Source organism: Podarcis pityusensis, assembly GCF_964106645.2.
Source record: "Podarcis pityusensis genome assembly, chromosome: 12".
Lineage (NCBI taxonomy): Eukaryota > Metazoa > Chordata > Lepidosauria > Squamata > Lacertidae > Podarcis > Podarcis pityusensis.
Genome location: NC_138037.1, coordinates 39,975,910 through 39,997,112, shown reverse-complemented (window position 1 = coordinate 39,997,112; position 21,203 = coordinate 39,975,910). Strand labels below are relative to the sequence as shown.

General features: G+C 41.2%; 1 protein-coding gene across 2 annotated transcripts in view; it reads right to left on the bottom strand.

Moving 5' to 3' along the window:
* Positions 1-921: 921 nt before the first annotated feature.
* Positions 922-21,203, bottom strand: part of KCNH8 (potassium voltage-gated channel subfamily H member 8) — a 176,380-nt gene continuing 156,098 nt past the window's right edge. The window contains exons 12-16 of one of the 2 annotated variants that reach the window (XM_080974610.1): positions 20,228-20,266; positions 15,990-16,351; positions 12,251-12,357; positions 10,622-10,698; positions 922-3,494 (exon numbers count right to left, since the gene is read on the bottom strand). In XM_080974610.1, the coding sequence (XP_080830736.1) occupies positions 2,787-3,494; positions 10,622-10,698; positions 12,251-12,357; positions 15,990-16,351; positions 20,228-20,266 (1,293 nt within the window). In that variant the 3' untranslated portion in view covers positions 922-2,786. The remainder of the gene's footprint in view (positions 3,495-10,621; positions 10,699-12,250; positions 12,358-15,989; positions 16,352-20,227; positions 20,267-21,203) is intronic. The other variant, XM_080974611.1, reaches the window with a different exon arrangement.

Below are 21,203 nucleotides of genomic sequence, written 5' to 3'. Positions count from 1 at the left end.
TAAGCTGTAAAAAATAAATACTTTCCCACCAGTGGCTTCATTTTAATGCTATGGATTTTCTCCAATGCCAGTCATGCTTGAAGTAGACCCACTGAAATGAATGAACATGACGAACTTAGGTCATTCATTTAAACTAATGCGTGTACTGGTATAGCTTTGGGGCTTTCTGGTATTGCTAATTTTCTGTGCTCCCTGTCTCTTACTCTCCAATCCAGAAGAGTGAGTTAAAGGGGAAGGAAGCTGAAATACTTCTCCCTTTAACTACAGCTATTGGCTTACACGGAAAGGTTCAGCTATTAGCACAGGACAAATTATATGCCCCCCCCCCATGGGCAATAAAGAAAAGTGATAGGGAGAAAAATAAAATGTTACTATAGAGATTTGAGAAACCAGGACCCTCTGCTCAATGAAACCCATTTGATAGCTCCACAAATTATAGCTTGAAAAAATGGAATATTTTGTGGTGACCAGCACAGTGGAGAAAAAAAATAAGGAGGGAACATTCCTTAAATCATGCAGGATTTGTAAAACAGTATGTTTCTGGGGGTTCTTTCCATGGAAAAGATCCTTTCCCATACAGGAATGTTTTAGTTGTACATCCTAGATCCTAATGAAAACCCTTGCAGTCTTAATATACCCACTTTCCAGGGAGTAAGCTCATTTGAACTCAATAGGACTTATCTTCTTAGAAAGGTGTAGCAGGATTGCACTGTAACATTATCAGGCCATATTATCTTTTTTTTGGGGGGGGGACAATTCCCATGTGTATGTTGTTAATTAATTTCAACATCTAATTCCAATCTTATTATACATAGATGAACAAAGCCTTCTGCAAGAACAGTAGCCAAGTGAATCATTAATAGCAGAATTAATAGGGAGTACCTTCCCTTTAGCTTAGTTGGCCTTACTTCTGAGTAAATGGTGCCATACCATTTGAAACGAAAGGGTTGCACCTAACGGAGTCACTCAGGTAACGGTAAGGCTTCCATTAGAGGAAAAGGAAGGAAAGCAATTTTCAACTATTTCTCCCCTGTAGCCTCTCTGCGTCTTCTATGGAGCTCCCCTAACCCTCTGGAGGAGATTTAGGGTTTGTGAGCAGGGCGGCAGGGGGTAGAGGGAATAAATGAAAATTGCTCCCCTCTCCATTCAACTGATGGAAACTTTACTGTTAGCTGAGAGGCCCTGTTGGATGAAACCCACAAATTGACGTTTCACTCTTTTTAAAAAAAAAAGTTAGAACATCTCAGCCTTTAACTTTGGCCTTGATCCAAAGTTGCTTCTTTTGTTCCCCTTAAGATCTCAGATAAGTGGCTGGCTGGCCTAGGCAATCACCAAAATATGCCACCTGTTGCTGCTTCATGTGATTTACTGTGCTTCTTTCTCAATCCAAAACAGGGGGTGTATTATTTAGACTAGAACGTGTATGTAGTGTTATGATGACATGGAATCTGTCACACATTCAAAATGCACTTCCCTGTTGAAAAGAGCTGGTCTGCGTACCCCAGAAATTAGCTATTCGGTTTTATAATATTATAAATTGCAATTACATGCCTATTTGGGTAATCCACTTGCCCATTTTATTATTTCTAATGTTAAATTTATGTACAAAAGTGCAAGCCAGTTGATAAATATCCCCTACTGATTTAATGACTATTCATTTTTATGGTGGGGGAAAGCTTAAGTATTTGCTTTAAAACGTATTTCAGAATTATTTGCTTGTGATTCTACAGCCTGAGATATAACTCCCAGGCCATGGTTTTGGTTGAAGAAGTTACCTCCGATTGTCCGGTTTTACTCTGAAATGGTTACCTGACCTTTAAAAAATAAAGGATAAAAGTAATGATGTGCAATAGCAATAAATAAGGGCATTGGTTATCAACGATTAAAGTAGTACAGTTCACATGTTGTTACACAGTTTTCTGATTTAACATTGTATAAGCCACCTGGCTTTTATTCTCCTGTAAATAAAACAGTACCCTATTCTTGATTTGTATTCTAACGGCATGAACAAGTTCATTGCAAACTGCATGCAGAGAAAAGGGCTGTATGTCCGCTTTAAGCTAAGAATATTTCGATCTAATACGTAATAATGTATACATAATAGTGCATTAATTCTGAAAACGGCAAGCATTGTTACCAAAAAAAAAGGGGGAAAACAAAATCCTGATTAGTCTCCTTATAAATATTTTCAATACATATTTCTTACCAAGTATAGAAAAATAGTATTTTTGATAAAGAGGTCTGATTTACATAACAAAGAGCGTGCAACAATTAACCACTCTCTACCAGCTCTATTTGGTTGATTGTCAAGGAGGTGACATGCAGTGGTAATTGTCCCTTTGCCTTTGCAGCACTGGCATAAATACTAGCAGGAGCCTCGATCACCTGAAGCTGATATTGTCTGACGGCAACAATCAGGCAGTAAGGGGGTGAAAAACCCTTTGCTTCGCACAACAAAGACCTCCTGTGCTAAGGCTCCTCAGTCTTCGTGGTCCAGCTACTTTGTCCCTCAGGAGCTGCAGAGTGTCACAAAAGTCTGTTGAGCCGTCCAGTTAAGCTACAATCTGTGTATAAAAGGCTTTTTCAATGTGCTTCTTAAATCTAGAAATCACCTCTCTGCATATGCGCTGGTCAAACCTTTGCCTTTGCACGGGTCGCCAATTTTTGAGTTTGCAAATTTCCATGAGCATCTGAGGAAAAGGCAAAAAATAATAATAATATGTCATGCAGTTTACAAGCTGGCAGTTGTGGAGCATGCTTGAAGTGTTATCACGTCACCGTTTCCATTATACGTTTATGGCTTTGCTATCTTTAATATCCACTGTGCTTTTCATGACATCCAGAGGAAAGTCTTCTGAGGTCTGCGCTGCTGCTGTCGCCGTAGTTCCTTCCAGGTCCCAAGAGCCTGGCAGGTTCTCGAGGCTTAGCGAACTGACCGCTCCCTGACTAAAGCTTCCTTCCTCGGATCTGCTGGGCAACACAAGGTGCAAGGACGTATCCGACGAAGAGCACATGGAGGAGGAAAGAGTTGCTGAAATGGACTGGAGGGGAGTCAACGTGGTGTCCGAACGCGGAGAGGTGCAACTCACAAACTGCAGGTGATCCTTCTGGATCATATGGTAGTGGGAGGGGGAATGTTCAAGGCTCGACGTATAATAGAATTCGCCACCCGTAGAATTTTGAAGGTGGGATTCAGTTCTTGGCGGACCGCTACCTACGGAGGTCGCATCCATGTTCCAGATGCCGGCTATCGTATTGGAATGGCAGAGCTGTGCTCTGGTACAGGTGACATTCGGAACCTGCATATGCGTACACGGCTGGTGTGGAGGCCAAGACATTCTAGTCTGTAAGCTTTCCATGTTGGGGCTCACGGCTGCGCCGTGCACGGCGCAAAACTCCGGGGACTTCTGTGCCACAACCAGGTTTTCCAAGAGGTGCATCACATTCTTCATGTCCTTGCTCAACTGAGAGACCTCTTGAGTCAAAGAAGTGACCTGAAATATATATATATATATATTTAAAAATATATACATATAAAAATATTTACACAACATCGTTCAAACGAAAAAGAAATGGTGGAATCCAACTCATGCCCTTGCATTCACAGAAGGGCTTTTGATCCAGCAGATGCCTCCATTAATGGAAGAGGAAGGGAAGATATATTTTTTTGCCAATTCTGCAGACCTTGGAAATCAGGGTGGAAGGTAGCGTGGGGTGATAGAAGGGAAAGGGTGAATGGGCAAGAATCACCTCCCATCTTCTTCCATTAGTGAAGCTGTCCGCTGGATCAAAAGCTCTGTCATGAATGTAAGAGCGCCAACAGCATCCCATCCAATACACAGAAGGCAAGTTTCACAACGTAATCCATCTCTCTGGTTCCAGTTGCAAAATTCTCTTTAAGAACAGAGAGGAGTTTATTTCCTAAGGAAAATACCGTATTTTTCTGTGTATAAGACTAGGCTTTTTTCATAAAAATTAATGTCAAAAATTTGGGGGCTTCTTATACACAGATACATCTCCCCCCATTTTCTTAAATTGGAGTCCCCAAAATAGGGGGGCGTCTTATACATGGGGGCATCTTATAGACGGAAAAATACGGTAAATCCATTGATTCTTGTTTTGTTTGATATTTGTGCCACTTGTGGTTCACGATTGTGTGCCACAGAAACGCTAACAAATAACCTATTTTAATTTTCATTAAAACCAACTGTGTGGGTCAAAGTTCTCACATGGGGAGCAAATCAGAAGATTCAAGAACCAAGCCTAAGTTTTGAATTACTTCAGGACCAATTGCTAGGTGCTACATTCCAGTTTGCTGAGTCAAGCTGGAGCCTCCTCAAATCATATTTTCAAACTATTTTAATAATCTGCTTCCAACATGATGAAATAAAAACCAATTATTAGAGGGGGTTGCTTTTGAAAATAAACCTTTTGGCTTGAATCCTATAATCACTTACCGTGGAGACAGTGGCGTAGCGTGGGTTGTCAGCACCCGGGGCAAGGCAAGTAATTTGCGCCCCCTAACCCGTGGATTTGTGCCCCCTAACCCTAACCCCCAGATGTTGCGCCCGGTGCGGCTGGCCCCCCTGCACCCCCCACGCTACGCCACTGCGTGGAGAAAGCCCCACTGAATTCAATAGGCTGTACTTTTGAATTGATATGTACGGATTGTTCCATTAAGGCAGGAAGAGAAAAAAAAGTTATTCTCTCCCCCCCGCCCCCCAAAATGTCACAAACGTTTGCAAAAGCTCATCTGAAACTGAACTGAAACATTGGATCGGAGGAAATTAAGGCTTTTGTAGCATAGGAATCAATGAGACTTATGCTAGCCATGATTAAATTTTCCCCATTTCAATGGGACTAAGATGTCATGTTGAAAGCTTTCTATGTAACAGAAATGCTGTCAAAATATTTCCTATATTTCTGTTTCAGTGTATCTGAAGAACTGTGCATGCACACGAAAGCTCATACCAATAACTAACTTAGTTGGTCTCTAAGGTGCTACTGGAAGGGTTTATTTTGTTTTGTTTTGTTTCGACTACGGCAGACCAACATGGCTACCTACCTGTAACTATAAATATTTCCTAGTTTAAGAAGTACCCAATCACCAAGAATTAACAGTGTTCCCTATCTAATATTATATGTTGTTCAATAGAATGGCCATTTCTTTAATCAAAATTCATAATTTGAGAAGTACTCATCTGGGAAGGTTTATCAGAATATTAGTTTATATGGGTATTCATATTTTTTTGGAATACATAAAATTTGCTATAGGGACGTTGATGGAGAATATACCTCTATATAATGAAAGTAACCAGCTGTAGTCTACAACCCATTTATTCTAGCATTGTTGGCTGAAATCAATTACTTTACACACACTGAACTGAGTGAATTGTGGATTAAAGTTGAAGGGAACCTTCTTTTTCCCCATTTGATTATACTGTATGTAGCTAGCAGGAAAAAAAGCAAATGAAGGTACAAAATTAAAAATTAGCTCTGCGTTGCTTCCAGTAGCAGATAATCAATGTATTTTAGGCGAGATTACTGCCACTGTGCTCGCAGAATTAAACTTGTGCAGTTCATCAAATTGATGAAAAGAGGAAGTAATTTGCAGAAAGCAAGATGAGGCTGTACATTAGTTTTCAAAAGGGTAAACGTACCTGTCAGAAAGAGAAAAGGATAAGTGTGAAGCATTTGAGTCTTTCTGAACTAAAAGCGTTTCCAATTAGTGTGTGACTTGTACAACTTAACCTGCTCATTACTATAAATTAAGCACCTGACGCTGTCATGGTTAAGTCAAAGCAGATCAAGTAGCCTTAAGTCACATCCAGACACCTTAGAGTCAAAGCATATTTATGCCACTTTAACAGTCAAGATTCAATTCCTGGCATCTCCACGCAGGCCTGAGAAGATCCCCTGACTGAAAACCTGGAGAGCACACTGCCAGCCTCTATAAGACAACTTCCTATGTTCACTAATTATTAACAATATAAAAATACATTGGATATGCTGAAACTATAAGTTAAGATTCTAAGAGCCTACGTGGTCATTTAGAGGTTCTCTTTCTGACTGAAAAGCTGCTCCTGAAAACTGGGGAACCCTTTGAAATGGCATTTGACAGTGCATGGTGGGAAGGGATAATCCGGGTCATGCTCAAACAAATATCTTAATTTTACTTCACCTTGACCCTCAGTTTCCACGATTTTGTTAGTTTCTTTCTTTCCCCTCCCCCACATACCATTGTGTGAAATACTATTTCATAATGTATTTCTACTTCCAGTTTATTGGGCTTCATACAAGTGGGGGAAAGCCTAACGACTGTGGGATTAATCTTTAGTGCTTCTGAAATCACATTACAAACAGGTAAGCAGTTCACTAGCCATCTTAAGGTGCCTTCAGTGGAGATAATAATAAATCTCAACATTTTGGGGTGCAGTGTTAGTTTTGTATCTTCAGCTTTTATTTTGTTTTTTTATACTACCACTTGCTTTAAGAAATATATAAAAGTTGAAGCAGAAATTCGCTGAAGCTGCACTCCTAAATACATTTACTAGGTGGACACTTCCAGATGATCTGCTCACTGCTGAACGTTCATCCTGATTTGCTTGCAAGGATATTAGGCAACATTCGCTATCCGACCTGGCCACAGTGATCCATGCGATGGTCACCTCCAGGCTTGACTACTGTAATTCGCTCTATGCGGGGCTGCCCTTGAAGCTGTCCCAGAAACTCCAGTGGGTGCAGAATGCTGCAGCGAGGCTCCTCATGGGGTCTCTGCCATGGGAGCATAGTCACCCAGTGCTTTTCCAGCTGCACTGGCTCCTGGTGGAGTACAGGGTCAGATTTAAGGTACGGCTTTTGACCTTTAAAGCCCTTCACGGCCTAGGACACTCGTACCTATGGGACCGCCTCTCTCGGTATGCCCCACGGAGAGCCTCAAGGTCCATAAATAGTGGTCCCGGGCCCTAAGGAAGTTAGATTGGCTTCAACCAGAGCCAGGGCCTTTTCAACACTGGCTCCGGCCTGGTGGAACGCTCTGCCTCATGAGACCAGGGCCCTGCAGGATCTGATTTCTTTCCACAGGGCCTGTAAGACAGAGTTGTTCCACTTGGCATTTCGCTTTGAGCCAATTTGATTCCCTTCCCCTCTTTCTTTTTTCTTTTTCCTTTCTCCTCCTGTGATGAGGCTGCATTTTAATATTTTATTGTTTCAATATTTTAATGTTGTATTTTAATCTTGTTTTTAAGTTGTTTTCATTCAACTTGTTTTTATTATTGCTTGTTAGCTGCCCTGAGCCCGGCCTTGGCTGGGGAGGGCGGGGTATAAATAAAACATTATTATTATTATTATTATTATTATTATTATTATTATTTAAGGAGCATTCACTCTGTGGAGAGGCTTGACAATGCCGCGCTAAACCAAGTGTTATTCCACACTTTCCAATGCATTTTCCTGTCACTTTCCTTTTTGTGGAGGGGGGAGTGGGCTTGTTGTGCAGGACCTGCCAACAAACTCTAATTGTGCAACCTTAATGTGACTTTCACACGGATATCTGTCTCTTCATGTGAGCTACCTCACAGGGTTGTCAAGAGGACAAATAATGGAAGAGGAAAATTAGCACGCCACAGGTTCCTGGGAGGCCACATGCTAACCACTACACCACACTGCTCTCCAAGTTGTACGCCGTATGGGGACTAATAGGTCTGTGGTGTGGGCTGAGGTCTTGCAGTGGGAGGTGCATGAAAGTGATCCACCACAGTTTCTCATGTCTGCAAATGCACCCACAGGCTCAGCAATGTTACCAAGCCTTCATCTATCCGTGGCACCACACAATTATATTCCGTAGCTAAGTGAACAGGCACTGCACATTGCAACCACTAGGTGGATCCCTCTGCAAGCACTGAAGTCTAGGAAGGACCTTTGGCTTTGATTTTTATTCCTGCTATGCCCTGCAAAGGTAAAAAGGTAAAGGACCCCTGGACGGTTAAGTCCAGTCAAAGGCGACTATGGGGTTGCGGCACTGATCTCACTTTCAGGCCGAGGGAGCTTTCCGGGTCATGTGGCCAGCATGACTAAACCACTTCTGGCACAACAGAACACTGTGATGAGTGCCAGAGCGCATGGAAATGCCGTTTACCTTCCCGCTTCAGCGGTACCTATTTATCTACTTGCACTGGCATGCTTTCGAACTGCCAGTTTGGCAGGAGCTGGGACAGAGCAACAGGAGCTCAGCCCGTCGCAGGGATTCAAACCGCTGACCTTCCGATCGGCAAGCCCAAGAGGCCCTCCCCACCACACACTTTCAAATGCCATTTCAGAGGGTTACCAAGTTTTCAGGAGCAGCTTTTAGACCTGCGTCCCTGCACTATCTGCCAGTACTTGTTTTCCATAGACTTTAATGGGACAAGGAAAACCTTAATTAACTTTGAATTTCAGAACTTCACCAAATCAATGAAAGTACGTGCTTTCTGAATAAAGCCTGAATAAAGTGCACCAGTACTTTCTACAAAAAATGGAAATATATTGTAAACCTGCAGAACAGCGGGTTGAAATGCCCATGTTTCAGCACTTTCAAACTTCATGTACCTGTGCTGTAATGGATAGAGTGTTGAACTATGACCTAGGAGGCCAGGGTTCTAATCCCTCACTCTGTGAGGATAAGATGGGGAGGGGAGGACCATGTTCACCACATTGGGCCCCTTGGGGAAAATATAATAATCAATAGATCATAGTTGTTTGAAGTTTGGCACATTTGTAGAACTCTTCAGGTAGATCCCACGTGCCAAATTTCAAAATTACCCGCTCAGCAGGTATTATTTTTAAAAGCTGTAGAATGTTGACGTTCATATTGGCAAAACCTTCTTTTTGCCCCTCTCCTGACCCTATAATAAAACATGGGTAGCCTTCAGCTGCATAAATTTGCTAGGGATTTTTGGACTACTGATACACATTTTAAAGTAATGCCATCTCTATAGACACAATCATTTTTGCTAACTAGAGACTTTAGAGTTTTGTGAATGCCAAGCATTTCCTATGAAAGTGAAATGCACTTCTGTATTATGCCCTTGCACAAATTTAAGGATCATAGTATGTTTGCTTGATTTTGGTCCATTCTGCTCCAGTAGCTTTTGCTCTGTGGCAAATTGCTAGTCCCCCTCCAAAAGAAGAGCTAGGTAGCAATTTTTTGATTGCTAGTAAAGTGCTGTAACACAATTACCTTGTATGAAAGCAGTTATTTGCCCTTTTGCTAGAAAGCTTTTAATCTCGGTTGGAAAGACTGCTAATGAAATGTGTTGCTCCTGGCTACCAATGACCTCCTTTCTCATTTTTTTCTTCTTAAAAATACACAAAAAACTGGAGTAGGGTATTCTAAGAAATAAGATGAAGGTGCTGGAAAAGCTAGGAATTGTGTTCCTCCTCTTACAGTCCAATGCATTGGTAGGAAATGTCGTCATGGCCACAGACATACGCCCTGTCTGGGTTGTGCTGCTCATGTGTAAATCGTACACACAAGGGAAAAACGTACTGCCCTCCATGAGCTCCATTTCATTTCTTTCCACTTCTGATTTGTATATAGCCTTTCTATATTACCATACACAAGGTGGCTTACAGCAACAAAATATACAACAAAGAACGCACACCTTATTATGATATCCGATCCAATACAGAAAGTCATAATAAAGCATAACTTTAAAATGGAATGACTTATATCAGATAAAGTAATATTCAATAAGCTAGTTGAATATAATAGTACACAATACAATTAAACAGCTATTAAAAAAATAATAATTAAACAGCTCCAAACATCAGCAAATGGGACGCGGGTGGCACTGTGGGTTAAACCACAGAGCCTAGGACTTGCTGATCAGAAGGTCGGCAGTTCGAATCCCCGTTACGGGGTGAGCTCCCATTGCTCGGTCCCTGCTCCTGCCAACCTAGCAGTTCGAAAGCACGTCAAAGTGCAAGTAGATAAATAGGTACCGCTCTGGCGGGAAGGTAAATGGTGTTTCCGTGCGCTGCTCTGGTTCGCCAGAAGCGGCTTAGTCATGCTGGCCACATGACCCGGAAGTTGTACGCCGGCTCCCTCGGCCAATAAAGCAAGATGAGCGCCGCAACCCCAGAGTCGGCCGCGACTGGACCTAACGGTCAGGGGTCCCTTTACCTTTACCTTTAAACATCAGCAAATGATAATTAAACAGAAATCCACTCTTAACAATCACAATAAATACTGACTGAACTATGATAAAAAAAAACAACAGGAAGTCACAATGCATAAAATAAAAAGGACAAAGCACCCTCTCCTTCAAAACTGGGATTTCAAATCGTGCAGGGAGTATCTCTGAGCAGAGCAGGGTCAACTTCTATGTCCTAGAGGGCAATGCAAATTGTGATACAGCTGGTGGAGCTTAGTGCAGTAGTCCCCATTTGCCCATCATGCACATAACATTTATACATGAGCAGCGCATCTGAAAAGTGCTATAGGCTATTGGAACTAAAGATTTATCAATTATTGCTAGGCATGAAAAATTAGCCTTACCTCAAGGGTGTTGCTGATCCTAACAAGTTTCATTTCTCCACAAAGAAGAGTAGAACAATTGAAATGACATGAAATTCTCCATACCTCATTATTAAGCCTGTTGATCTGTTGCTTTGCTTCTTCCGCTTTGATGACTAGCACAGCGGCGCCAACTTCATTCTCTGTAATCATAACAATACATACTGTAAGTAGATGGTCATAGAAATCTCGCATCTGAGACCTGATTGCTCACTTAAGTTTCTTTCCAGTTTTTAGTTTGTGAAGGAATGATTTGCCTATGTAAAAACAAGTGTTCCAAATCGAAACTTTTTCTTGATTAAATAAGGCTAAATTAATTCAAATATGTAAAGTTCTACCTTTCCTTCAATGAGTTCAGGTTAAAGACAACATCAATAAAAACAAAAAACAAAAAAACACACAGTTCCATTGAAATGGCTCAGCTAAAGAAAGGGAGGAAGGGATGGGTAAGGTTTGATTGCTTGCATTCCATAGGTTTGTCACAATTCAGAAATGAGCCAAGTAGCCCTTCTCCCAGCCCCCCCCATATTTTAGATTGTCATCTTTCTGCACCAAAGGAGGTCTTTGAGATTTATTCTGCATTAGACTGTAAAATCTTGGTCTAGATTGCTTTTGTTCTCTCTGGTGAGCTTGCTATATAGCTGTCTAGGGGGACTGGGTTGTTGTTCTTAAAAACCCCTTAGGAAGGTGGGTGGGACACAGTAAAAGCTTCATGGTTGGGTTTCGTGCATGTATGTAAGTAAGCAACAACAACCATTTTCATTTTTTTTTTTAAATGTTTTAATTTGGGGCTTATGTGATGTACAATAACCCCTCTTCCCTAGCACCAGTTAAAATTAGTTGGCACTTTATTTCATTTTATTAAAATATTTAATGATTTTAAAAACGTAGGAAGTGGGACCTGCAAGAAAATGTTGCAGTGTGGAGCGTTGCTGTTCAGGATTCCAGCCCCTCCCCTCCCCCTTCTTTTCTGTGCCCTCTCGCTAAATAGTCTTTCTGTGTTCTGTAGCCACAGAGAATGCTATTTTTCCACACACTCTTCTCCAAATAATTATGGGAACTGTAGGTCATTAAATGTTCTCCTAACAACTCTCAGCTCCCTTCACAAACTACAGTTCCCAGGATTCACTGGAGGGGGGGAGCCATTACTGTTAAAGAGTGATTCAAACGTTTGGTGTGAGTGTGATCAGAATAAGCATATTGTACAATTATTTTATTGTTATGATTAATATGGCTACTCACATCAAGCTTTTACTTTTCTTGGTGTTCCTCCTCCTCCTCCTCCTCTGGCAACAATTACCTTTCACCATCCACTGCCAGAATTGCACCTTTGGCTTTGGGACTGCAGACTATTGGACCTTAAATGAACACTTTGCTACTTAATATTACCTTCTTACAATTAGGGTCGACTTCTTTAATGGGGCATGCAGAACTATACACAGGGATGGGCCCTGATTTAGGAAGCAGCAATGCCTGTAAGAATCATGATCTTTTTACCTTGTCTGATAAATGGCAAGAAAAGAAGCCCAGATAACTGGAAAGAAATAGCTCTACGCTTCACCCCCCTGTCACTCTTGCCCACGATGATCCAGTCACATCTAAGGATTTCTCTCACAGTGTGCAGTACACAAAAGGCAGCCCTCTCTGAAAGGTGCATTATGAATCATTTGTAAGATGGCTAAATATAGCACTAACCCCTGATGGTAGGAGATGCTCTGGAATCCTGCCTGAGTTGCTCAGAGCTAAAGTCAAATGTCTGGCTTTCTTCATTATTGTTACCATCTTCTGTTCCATCAATGATCCTGTTTTGAAAAGGAAAGACAATCTTGGAATAATTGCACAGAAATCAAGCTTCTTTGTCCTCATGCATGGCTAACAATACACACATTTTTTGGGAAACAGAACGTTCATACGATGAACTTTACCAATATTTGAACCTAAAATTGCTTAAAAGAAAAGGTCAACTGATAACGTGGCATAGAAAATTCTATGTTTATCTTTGCAAAGAAAACACACTGAAGTGGATGTTACTGACTTAAACAACATTTTTCCTTAATAAAGGACCACAAGCCTTTGTCTGTCTTGTCAGATTTCATTTCCTCCTGAGGGACTACTCATACTTTTGAAGAGGAGTAGGGATAAAAGTAGTGTCCAAACCGCTTCCCCAGGTTAGAGGAAATCTGAGATTTCCCTTAGCCTGGAAAGCAGCAGAATTTCTGTGATTAAATATGTTGTTCAGAGGAAAAGATCGCTCCGCTGTAATATTATTTTGGATTTGATGTGCTCCTTGCAAGCAGAGCCTGAAACTAGATTGTGGTATTTGCTTCATATAGGAACAGAAGATTGAGGTAGGATATTGTGGTGTATACAAAAAAACAACAACAAGAAAGCAAGCAAATAAAAATAACCCTCTGCACACAATGGCCATAAATTAGAATTTCAGCTCGCTGAATAGATGCCCATTCTCATTCCCTGCCCGCCTCCAAAAGGCATGGTGAAACATAACTTGTGTTTTGTGTTGTGTTGTGTTAGCAAGAAATAATGCAAGCTGTACTGGAGGTTTTGTAAAAACCCTGGGAGTCGTACATGCTCTCTTTTTGGGCAGGGGCGGAGATTAATGTAATGTTTTAAAAAATCTGACTTGTGAAGTTCCACTCCCTTTATAAACTTTCAAACTGGGTGTGGGGAGAGGGAGCACTGACGCAGCCAGCTTCAACCCCACTTTGCACCACACACTTAAACATCAGCAGATAGCTCCTTCTGTCAATAATAATATATGCAGTGGAACCTCTCTGCGTGGGCTCTCAATCACACAGAGAGAGCCTTCTACATTTAACAGTTGCACGAATGGGATGCCTCCACAAGTTTTATACTAAATGCATAAAGGTCAGGAACAGGGACTGGTACTAAGCTCCCAGGCACTTGCACTCTCATTAGATGGCCTGAACGAAGCTTTCTTCTTTGGCAATATGACTGTGTTTCTGTACCTATTGTCCTGTTTTTCATCCATACTTTGTTTTCCATTTCTGTGTTCTTTCTTTCTTTTTAATTGATGAACCCTTTGCCCCACCCTCTCCATGAAGGATTGCCATACATCCAGAATACTGCAGTCGACAGCAGCATTCGGGCAGAAATCGAGAAGATGTCTGGGAAAATATGGCAGCCCGTGTCAGCAGTGCCGTTTTTGCCCAACAACTTGGGGCAAAAGTAAAAAAAAGTCCAACAACTTTGCCCCAAAACATATTTTCTGTCCAGATTTTCACTGTTTGAAATATGGCAACCCTACCTCCATGGCAGAGTTTGGAAGACGGCTACCCAACCAAGGTGTTGTTTAATTAAGGCAACTTTCCTTAAGTCATATGAATGTTTGTACCATCCGTCATTTCCTTTAACTTAACACTAATCTTCCCTGCATTTCGAATAAAGAAAAAGTGCTGCCGAGATACAAAACGGGGGAATATCACTTGTTCAGCCAACCTCTGTTGATAAATGCCTGTGCGAGATTAGCAGTTGTATAACACTCATCAGTAAATTTACTGTAATGAAAGGGATGTGATAATGCAGCATGAAGGAATGAAAATGGATTTATTGAACTATAACCTATTTTACAAAGGTCACTGAACACCTATTAAAGGTGATTACTTTCATTCATAACTGTCCTAAGCTAAAATCAGCAACGTGGCAGTGGAGGAGAAGGTTCCTTCCCCTGCCCCCCATTTCTTATTCCTCAGGCACTCCTTCCTGCAGCTAGCTTCTATGGACACAGTTCACTGAGATGTTTCCTGCACAAGCCAAATTGAAATGAATAGGGAAGTAGTACATGCTGTTCCGATTTCTCTCAATGGACCTCATGCAGCAGACCTCCCCACTGGGTTCAGCTTAATGTCTTTCCGAAAGCCTTTCAAGGTGAGAATGCAGTCTGTGAGCATTTTCAGGAGAAGGGAGCTGAACTTCCGTCTTGAAATTTGCATGGGTCAACAAAAGAGAGAGCCTTAAAGCAAACAGCTAAGCACTTTGCTGAGAAATCTAGTGTTTGTCTGCTTTTGCACTGCGGGGAGACAGCTGTGCAAAGGCTGTTGTTACTTAAAAGAACAACCCTCCAAGGAACCGCACAGTCCCTGAGATTGTCTAAGCTGATGGAGCCAAAGCTTGGACAGAATCACTTTATATACAGTATTTTTTGCTCTATAAGACGCACCAGACCACAAGACTCACCTATTTTTGGAGGAGGAAAACAAGAAAAAAAATATTCTGAATCTCAGAAGCCAGAACAGCAAGAGGGATCGCTGCGCAGTGAAAGCATTCTTTCTTGCTGTTCTGGCTTCTGGGATAGCTGCGCAGCCTGCATTTGCTCTGTAAGACACACACACATTTCCCCTTACTTTTTAGGAGTGAAAAAGTGAGTCTTATACAGCAAAAAATATGGTATTCTCTGTACATAAAGACATAAGAGCCTGCTGGATCATGCCATCTCGTCCAGCACCCTGTCTTCACAGTGGCCAGTCAGATGCCTGTGGTAGGGTTGCCATGTTTCAAAAAGTAAAAACAAGGACACCTCCAAAATTGTTCAGGTTTTGTTTTTGTTTTTTTAAGGAATCCACCCCATGCCTTTCGGAAATTCCCCTTGGACGTCAATTCCACCTTTGAAATCCCAGCAATGTCCGGGGCATATGGTCAGTGGGAAACCCTGCAAACCTACCAATCAGTCAGCCATAGGCAGGGCTGGGGGCAGGCCTGTTATATGGGCAAGGAAGGTTTTCATATAAAGAGACTCTGCCTAACCTTTAGCTCCGGCCAGGGAGCTTCCCTTCAAAGTGCCTTGAGTGGGTATTTTGCAATCAGGGTATCAATTTTTTATATAAGATAAAATAAAACATACTGCTCCTCCATTCCTTCCAGAGCTCTATGTGCTAGCTCAGGGACTGCATGGTTTCAATGATCCTTAAAAAAAACCCCTCATACTTTGTGTTCTTTTTACATATCCTTCTGACTTCCAGGACTCTGAATGAAAAACAGACAATTTTTAAAGCAGGTCTGTTGAAGGGATGTTGAAAGATGCAGGTGCATTTTGGCAAACTAAACTGAAATCAGTAAGGATGATTTTTGTGCTTACAGTGCAATCCTGCCAATGTCTGCTCAGAAATAATTCCCATAAAACTCAGTGGGGCTTACTTCCAGGCAAGTGAGTAGAGGACTGTAGCCTCAGTCTCCCATAATGTCTTCAAACTTCTACAGTTATTATTTAGATAATCAGTGAATTTACTCCTTTATGGGTTGTATTTAAAGTGGTTGAAATTGGTGGGTAATTTTAAGGCATCAATATTGTTAGCAACAGTATCAAAGAACGGAAAACATTTATGATCCACAGGAAAAATGTTGGTATGGAAAGAGAAACTGGGTGTGCGCCATTGTAAGAGACATTGCTAATATTTACCTGGGGCTGAGGTCTGGGGGACCAGTGCTGTTTAGGGATGAAAGGTGCAGCTTCAGGTTCTTCTCTCTCCTTTTGGAGTAATAATGCAGTTCCGTTTCATGCTTGGTTCTAGAGGAGGTTGCGCTGCAAACTCGGATAGGCGAGTGGAAGGGCACAGTTCCTGAGGCCAACTGTTTCAAGTTTATCCCAAGATAGCTTTTATTGCTTCCTGACTTTTTCTGCTGGGAGCAGGAGGTTGTGCTTCTGGTATGGACTGGAGAAAGAGTACCAGCCTCCTCTTCTACCATCTCCTCTTCTTCTTCCTCATCTTCCACAATAGAGGGAAGTCTCTTGTTGATGCTTCCATTTCCTTTCGAGTCTGCCTAAAATAGTGGATAATTCATATTGAAATTAAAATGGAAATCTGCTTGCTATGTTGTAACTACAGTGGTACCTCTAGTTGCAAACTTAATTCGTTCCGGAGGTCCATTCTTAACCTGAAACTGTTCTTAACTAGTGGCGTGCTTTCACTAATGGGGCCTCTTGCTGCCACTGCGCTGCCGGCACACAATTTCCGTTCTCACCCTGGGGCAAAGTTCTCAACTCGAGGTAACTCTTCCAGGTTAGCGGAGTTTGTAACCTGAAGCGATTGTAACCTGAGGGTTTGTAACTCGAGGTACCACTGTATCTGAGAATCCAACTAGTACTGTGTTGAATGTTCCTTCCACATATTTTCCAATCATTTCCCAGGAGGAAAGAAATTGCATTTGAAAATTAATAAAGGGGGGGGGGGTTGCAATGAATTTCTCTTGGGTGGGATGCAGAGGTGCTTTTTGTGCTCAACTCGCTTTTGGGAGGGCCAAATGGTGTTTGTGAGTGTCTTGTCTTTCAATCTACGTCATCTTACCAGTAGCCTGCACTTTGTAGCCTTCTGGGCTGCCTGCACTATAATGGGAAGATACATGCAGCTTTTTTTCAGATCAAGAGGCATGGACAGCCAAGGAGGCTGCAGAGTGCTGGGGAAAAACTTACTGGAAAGAAAAACTCAGAGAGGCACGCCACTCTTGGCCACCTTGCAACAAGGTAAGCTCAACACCCTGCACCAAAATTTTTAAGTGCCCTGAGAATTAGACTGAAAAATGGAAGCCTCTTCCTGATAGGAAGATTGAGCATTCAGTCAAACCCAAAGACCACAAATGTTCCCATCGTAAACATTTTGCAGCTTCTTGGGCTCCTTAAATGGGATTCCACTATGTGAGGAGATTTATAAAATATGGGTCTATAAACACAGTTCAGCAAAATGAAAGCAAATGCATTTTGTTACCCAGAAATGTTCCATATTTTTAGTTCATACAGAGCTATGTAATAGATAAATAGGTTGTCTAATTAATTTACCTATTTATTTAAATCACTTAAATCCCATGTTTCTAAATTTGCTCGGGTGGCAACAAATTAAAATGTACATAACAAAACAAAACGAAACAGAAAGACAAATCGACACTGACAAATAACAACATAAAACAACTCCAAATGAACTGGACCAGCTTTCCCCTAAAAACTAGCTCAAAGTTTTAGTAAAAAGGTAGATCTTACATAGTTTCCTAAGCCAAAGAAGAAGATAATATAGGCACACCTGCTGAGAGGGACTGTCCCAGAGCTGGGGTAGCCACTCAAAGTGCTTTGCTGCATCCTGCGCAAAGGGAAGCTGGAGTGAAAGCCTTCACAATGCTATTTGCAGGTATGTGGGCTCAGGGAAGCGGGTGCAAGTCATTGTCTGATAATAGTAAATAGCCTTAAGAGCCTTTGCAGAAATAATAGGCAGGGGAGAACATTTAAAATTAAGTGAATCCAAATAGGGTAACGTTGCTCAACAGTAGACAACACTATTGATGTCCGAGAGCTTCAAAGCAGAACTTTTCGCAAGACAGGCACTGTGTGAATTGCAAGAACCAAAACTAGGCAACATTTCTCGGTAAAGAAAATGATCCTGAAACTGGAGTTTGGGTTTAAAATCAGGAACTTTCCCCCCACATGTAGCCTTATTCCTTTCCATAATATACTTACTCCATGTGGGTTGCAGTGTACATTCCAGATACAGTTTCATATTTAGATTAAATGAGCGTAATGTTGCTAACAAGCCCCATGGTGTGTATTGGCTTGCTCTACTCTTCCTTTCTATCCTATTTCCATCCTGCTTGTGGCAATTTTTCATTTTATGTCCACAACTCACAGGTAGAATAGGATAAAATATATTTATTTATTTTTAAATTTATATACCGCTTTGTATTTTTAATAAAATCTCAAAGCATTTTACAGCATGTTAAACCAATAAAACAATAGCCAGGCAATCTTCCTCTGGCCTCATGAGGAGCCTCTTTTGTAGGGCTGGGTGAGTCTGGGCCCTGCCCCCTAGGCCAGGTGGAAAAGGCTACTTGACTACTATATTGGCTACTACCTTGACAGCTAACTTGTGGAACTTCAAGACTCACCAAAAATTTGGACCAGGGTTTAAAAGCTTTTAGTCCTAACCTTCTAACCAAGATATCATATTGGTTATCATCATGATTTTCATCTATATTTTGTCCTCAACTGAGAACGCATACAGCATGGTCCCATTGTGACATAAGTTTTATCTTCATGACACAATGTCCATGGAGGATTAAGTATGAGCAATATGACATCAGACTGAAAAATCAATCTGGGAGAAAATATGTAGACCCTGTATCCTGTTCATATGCCGACCAACCCAAATTCACCTCTGTTTTGAATTTGGTTTAAGAAACAAAAAAAAATGTATGTGGCAAGGTTTATTAGGGGCTCACTTAAAATCTGTACTAATAGGTGAAATAATAACAAAAAGTATCAGTGAACATGTGCAAAATGCCCTTCCTTATCATGTAGCAACTACAGCATGTTCCTAAACCAGATTTCCTCAGCCTGGTCCCCTCGGGATGTTTTGGACTTCAACTCTCATAATCCCTCAACATTGGCCATGCTAGCTGGGGCTGATGGGAGTTGTGGTTCAAAACATTTGGAGGGCAGCTGGTTGGCAAAAGCTGCCCTACACTTAGAATTAAAAGCCAGGACTTCCAGGACAGGCTTGAGTTCCAATATTATTCTTATGAGAACGAAAGCATGGGTAGTCTCTTCAGTAGATTCACTGAGGCAGCGGGTCATATAGGACATTACCGGTACCTCTCTTCCACTCTGGCCCATGAAGGAAGGTGAGAACATGTTCTGGCCCCCTCTGATATCACTGGATGGCAGCACAGAGATGTGATGTTCAAATGTATATGCAAAATCACAAGAGCTAGTTGTCTGGGCCACATTGTATCTGGAACGGCAACCATACAAAATGGGCCTGAACACAACCCAACACATAGGGCTGCATTCAGCTAACTTCTTTGCGGAGTAGATGCACTGGAATTTATGGCCATATCTAACTTAGGTGGGTGAACTCTGAGTAAAAGTTAGTTGAATACAACCCATATAAGTATAAAATCAAGTTTGCTTAGGCTCACTGTATTAGAATGTTTTGCCCCCACAGGGTAGAAAGGCAGGCACGTTCCACTTTCCTCCACTTATGTGGACAAGATCATAGAAAGGTATCATGTGAATTCAGATCACTGTATTGAAATCAGCCCTGTGATTAATGAGCCACACAGCACAATTTCAAGAACCCTTATCATATTATTGTTGGGATAGGCGAGTTCTGTGGACTCTTGTTATTAGGTTCAGTATTAACATGAATCTAATTTGGCTAGGGAGTTTCTCTCTATATACTTTCAAGATTTTGAAATCGCTACGTTCACGTCGATATAGCATAGTAAAAGCCTGTTGCTTTGAAATCAATATTTCAAACGTCACTGTGAGTTGCAATTCAGAAGGTGATCTTTTGGGGAGATGAATCAACATACATAAGTTAGAATCAGCATGCAAAACGCATCATATTTTGATATGAGGCAGCCCAATATTTAATGAGAACTTACAATTTTTTAACTTTCATAATTCTACGCAGACCAGAAACTGTGCATGCGGGGCCTGGCTTTAAAATGCAGAGTAGCAACTGGGCATGCAAACAGGCAAGTTTATCCATGCCAACACTACTGTACCCATTATAAACAAGGATCTTTTAAAAAGGTACATCATCTCAGTGCCTGCTAGGATCCAAAGGTGACAGTCTGACCCAAAAAGGAATTTGGATTCAGCCACAGGTATTTTAAAACTAAGCTCATTATATTAAAATCAGTCAACCATACCTGACAGATTGCAGACTTGTTTGATAATCTTGTGATTACCTGAAAAAGAACAACAAATAGAGGAAGTAGCAAATACCAGAATCTGCACAATAGTGGCTTTTCCAGCAGCAATTTTAGAGCAGGGGATGGCGTAAAAGGGAAATCTCACATCAATTGTCTCTCATGTCTGTTTGCTAAAATCAGTTGACAAAACGGTTTGTGGAAAGTGAATTATTTTTTTAAATCCCTATGTCTTAAAATGTGATCAAATATTCACTTATGATACTGAAGCCCACAATTTTTTCTTAGGTGGTACTTTCTGTTCTGTTTTGAATAAGGGCACCATGCCACAAAAAAAGAAGTGGCTTTTTTAATGGTATGGTGCCCATATGTATATAATCTTATTTGATTTTCATCTTTTGTATATGCCTGAATGTGCCATGGGATAGAACACGCCTAGCAAAAACAACAGATTTTGGTTTGGTATATGGTGTAATTTGCATTTTTTCACATTGAGCATGCATGCACGCACTTTGATCTTTTCACTGTGCAGCTAAATGCATTCCCTTGTTTTCATATAACCTTTGTGTTTTGTTTGAACTTATGAGAATTAAGCTGGTGGATGTTACTGCAGGATCAGATCTGAAGCAATTGCAAATTTCTAGAGTCACATGCTTTAAATGCCCATTAGAATGGTGCAGTTTGGGATATTTTTAAGAGTCACTGCTTTTAGATGCTACCAGTTGTAATTGTTTTTAGAACCTTTCTAAGTATTTTTCCTTTGATTTCATTTTAAAATTTTGTATCTGTTTGCCACCCTGGGCAGAGCAGGATATAGATTTCAATAAATGAAATGAATATGCTTTAAATGTGGATCTGCTATGTCAGTCGTTCATTTTGTTCCACTACCAAGTTCTTGCGAGATTTCCAATTTGTAAAATTTGTAAGCATAGGTACAGGCAGGAAAAAAATAAAACATCTGAACTTCTGGATGGTT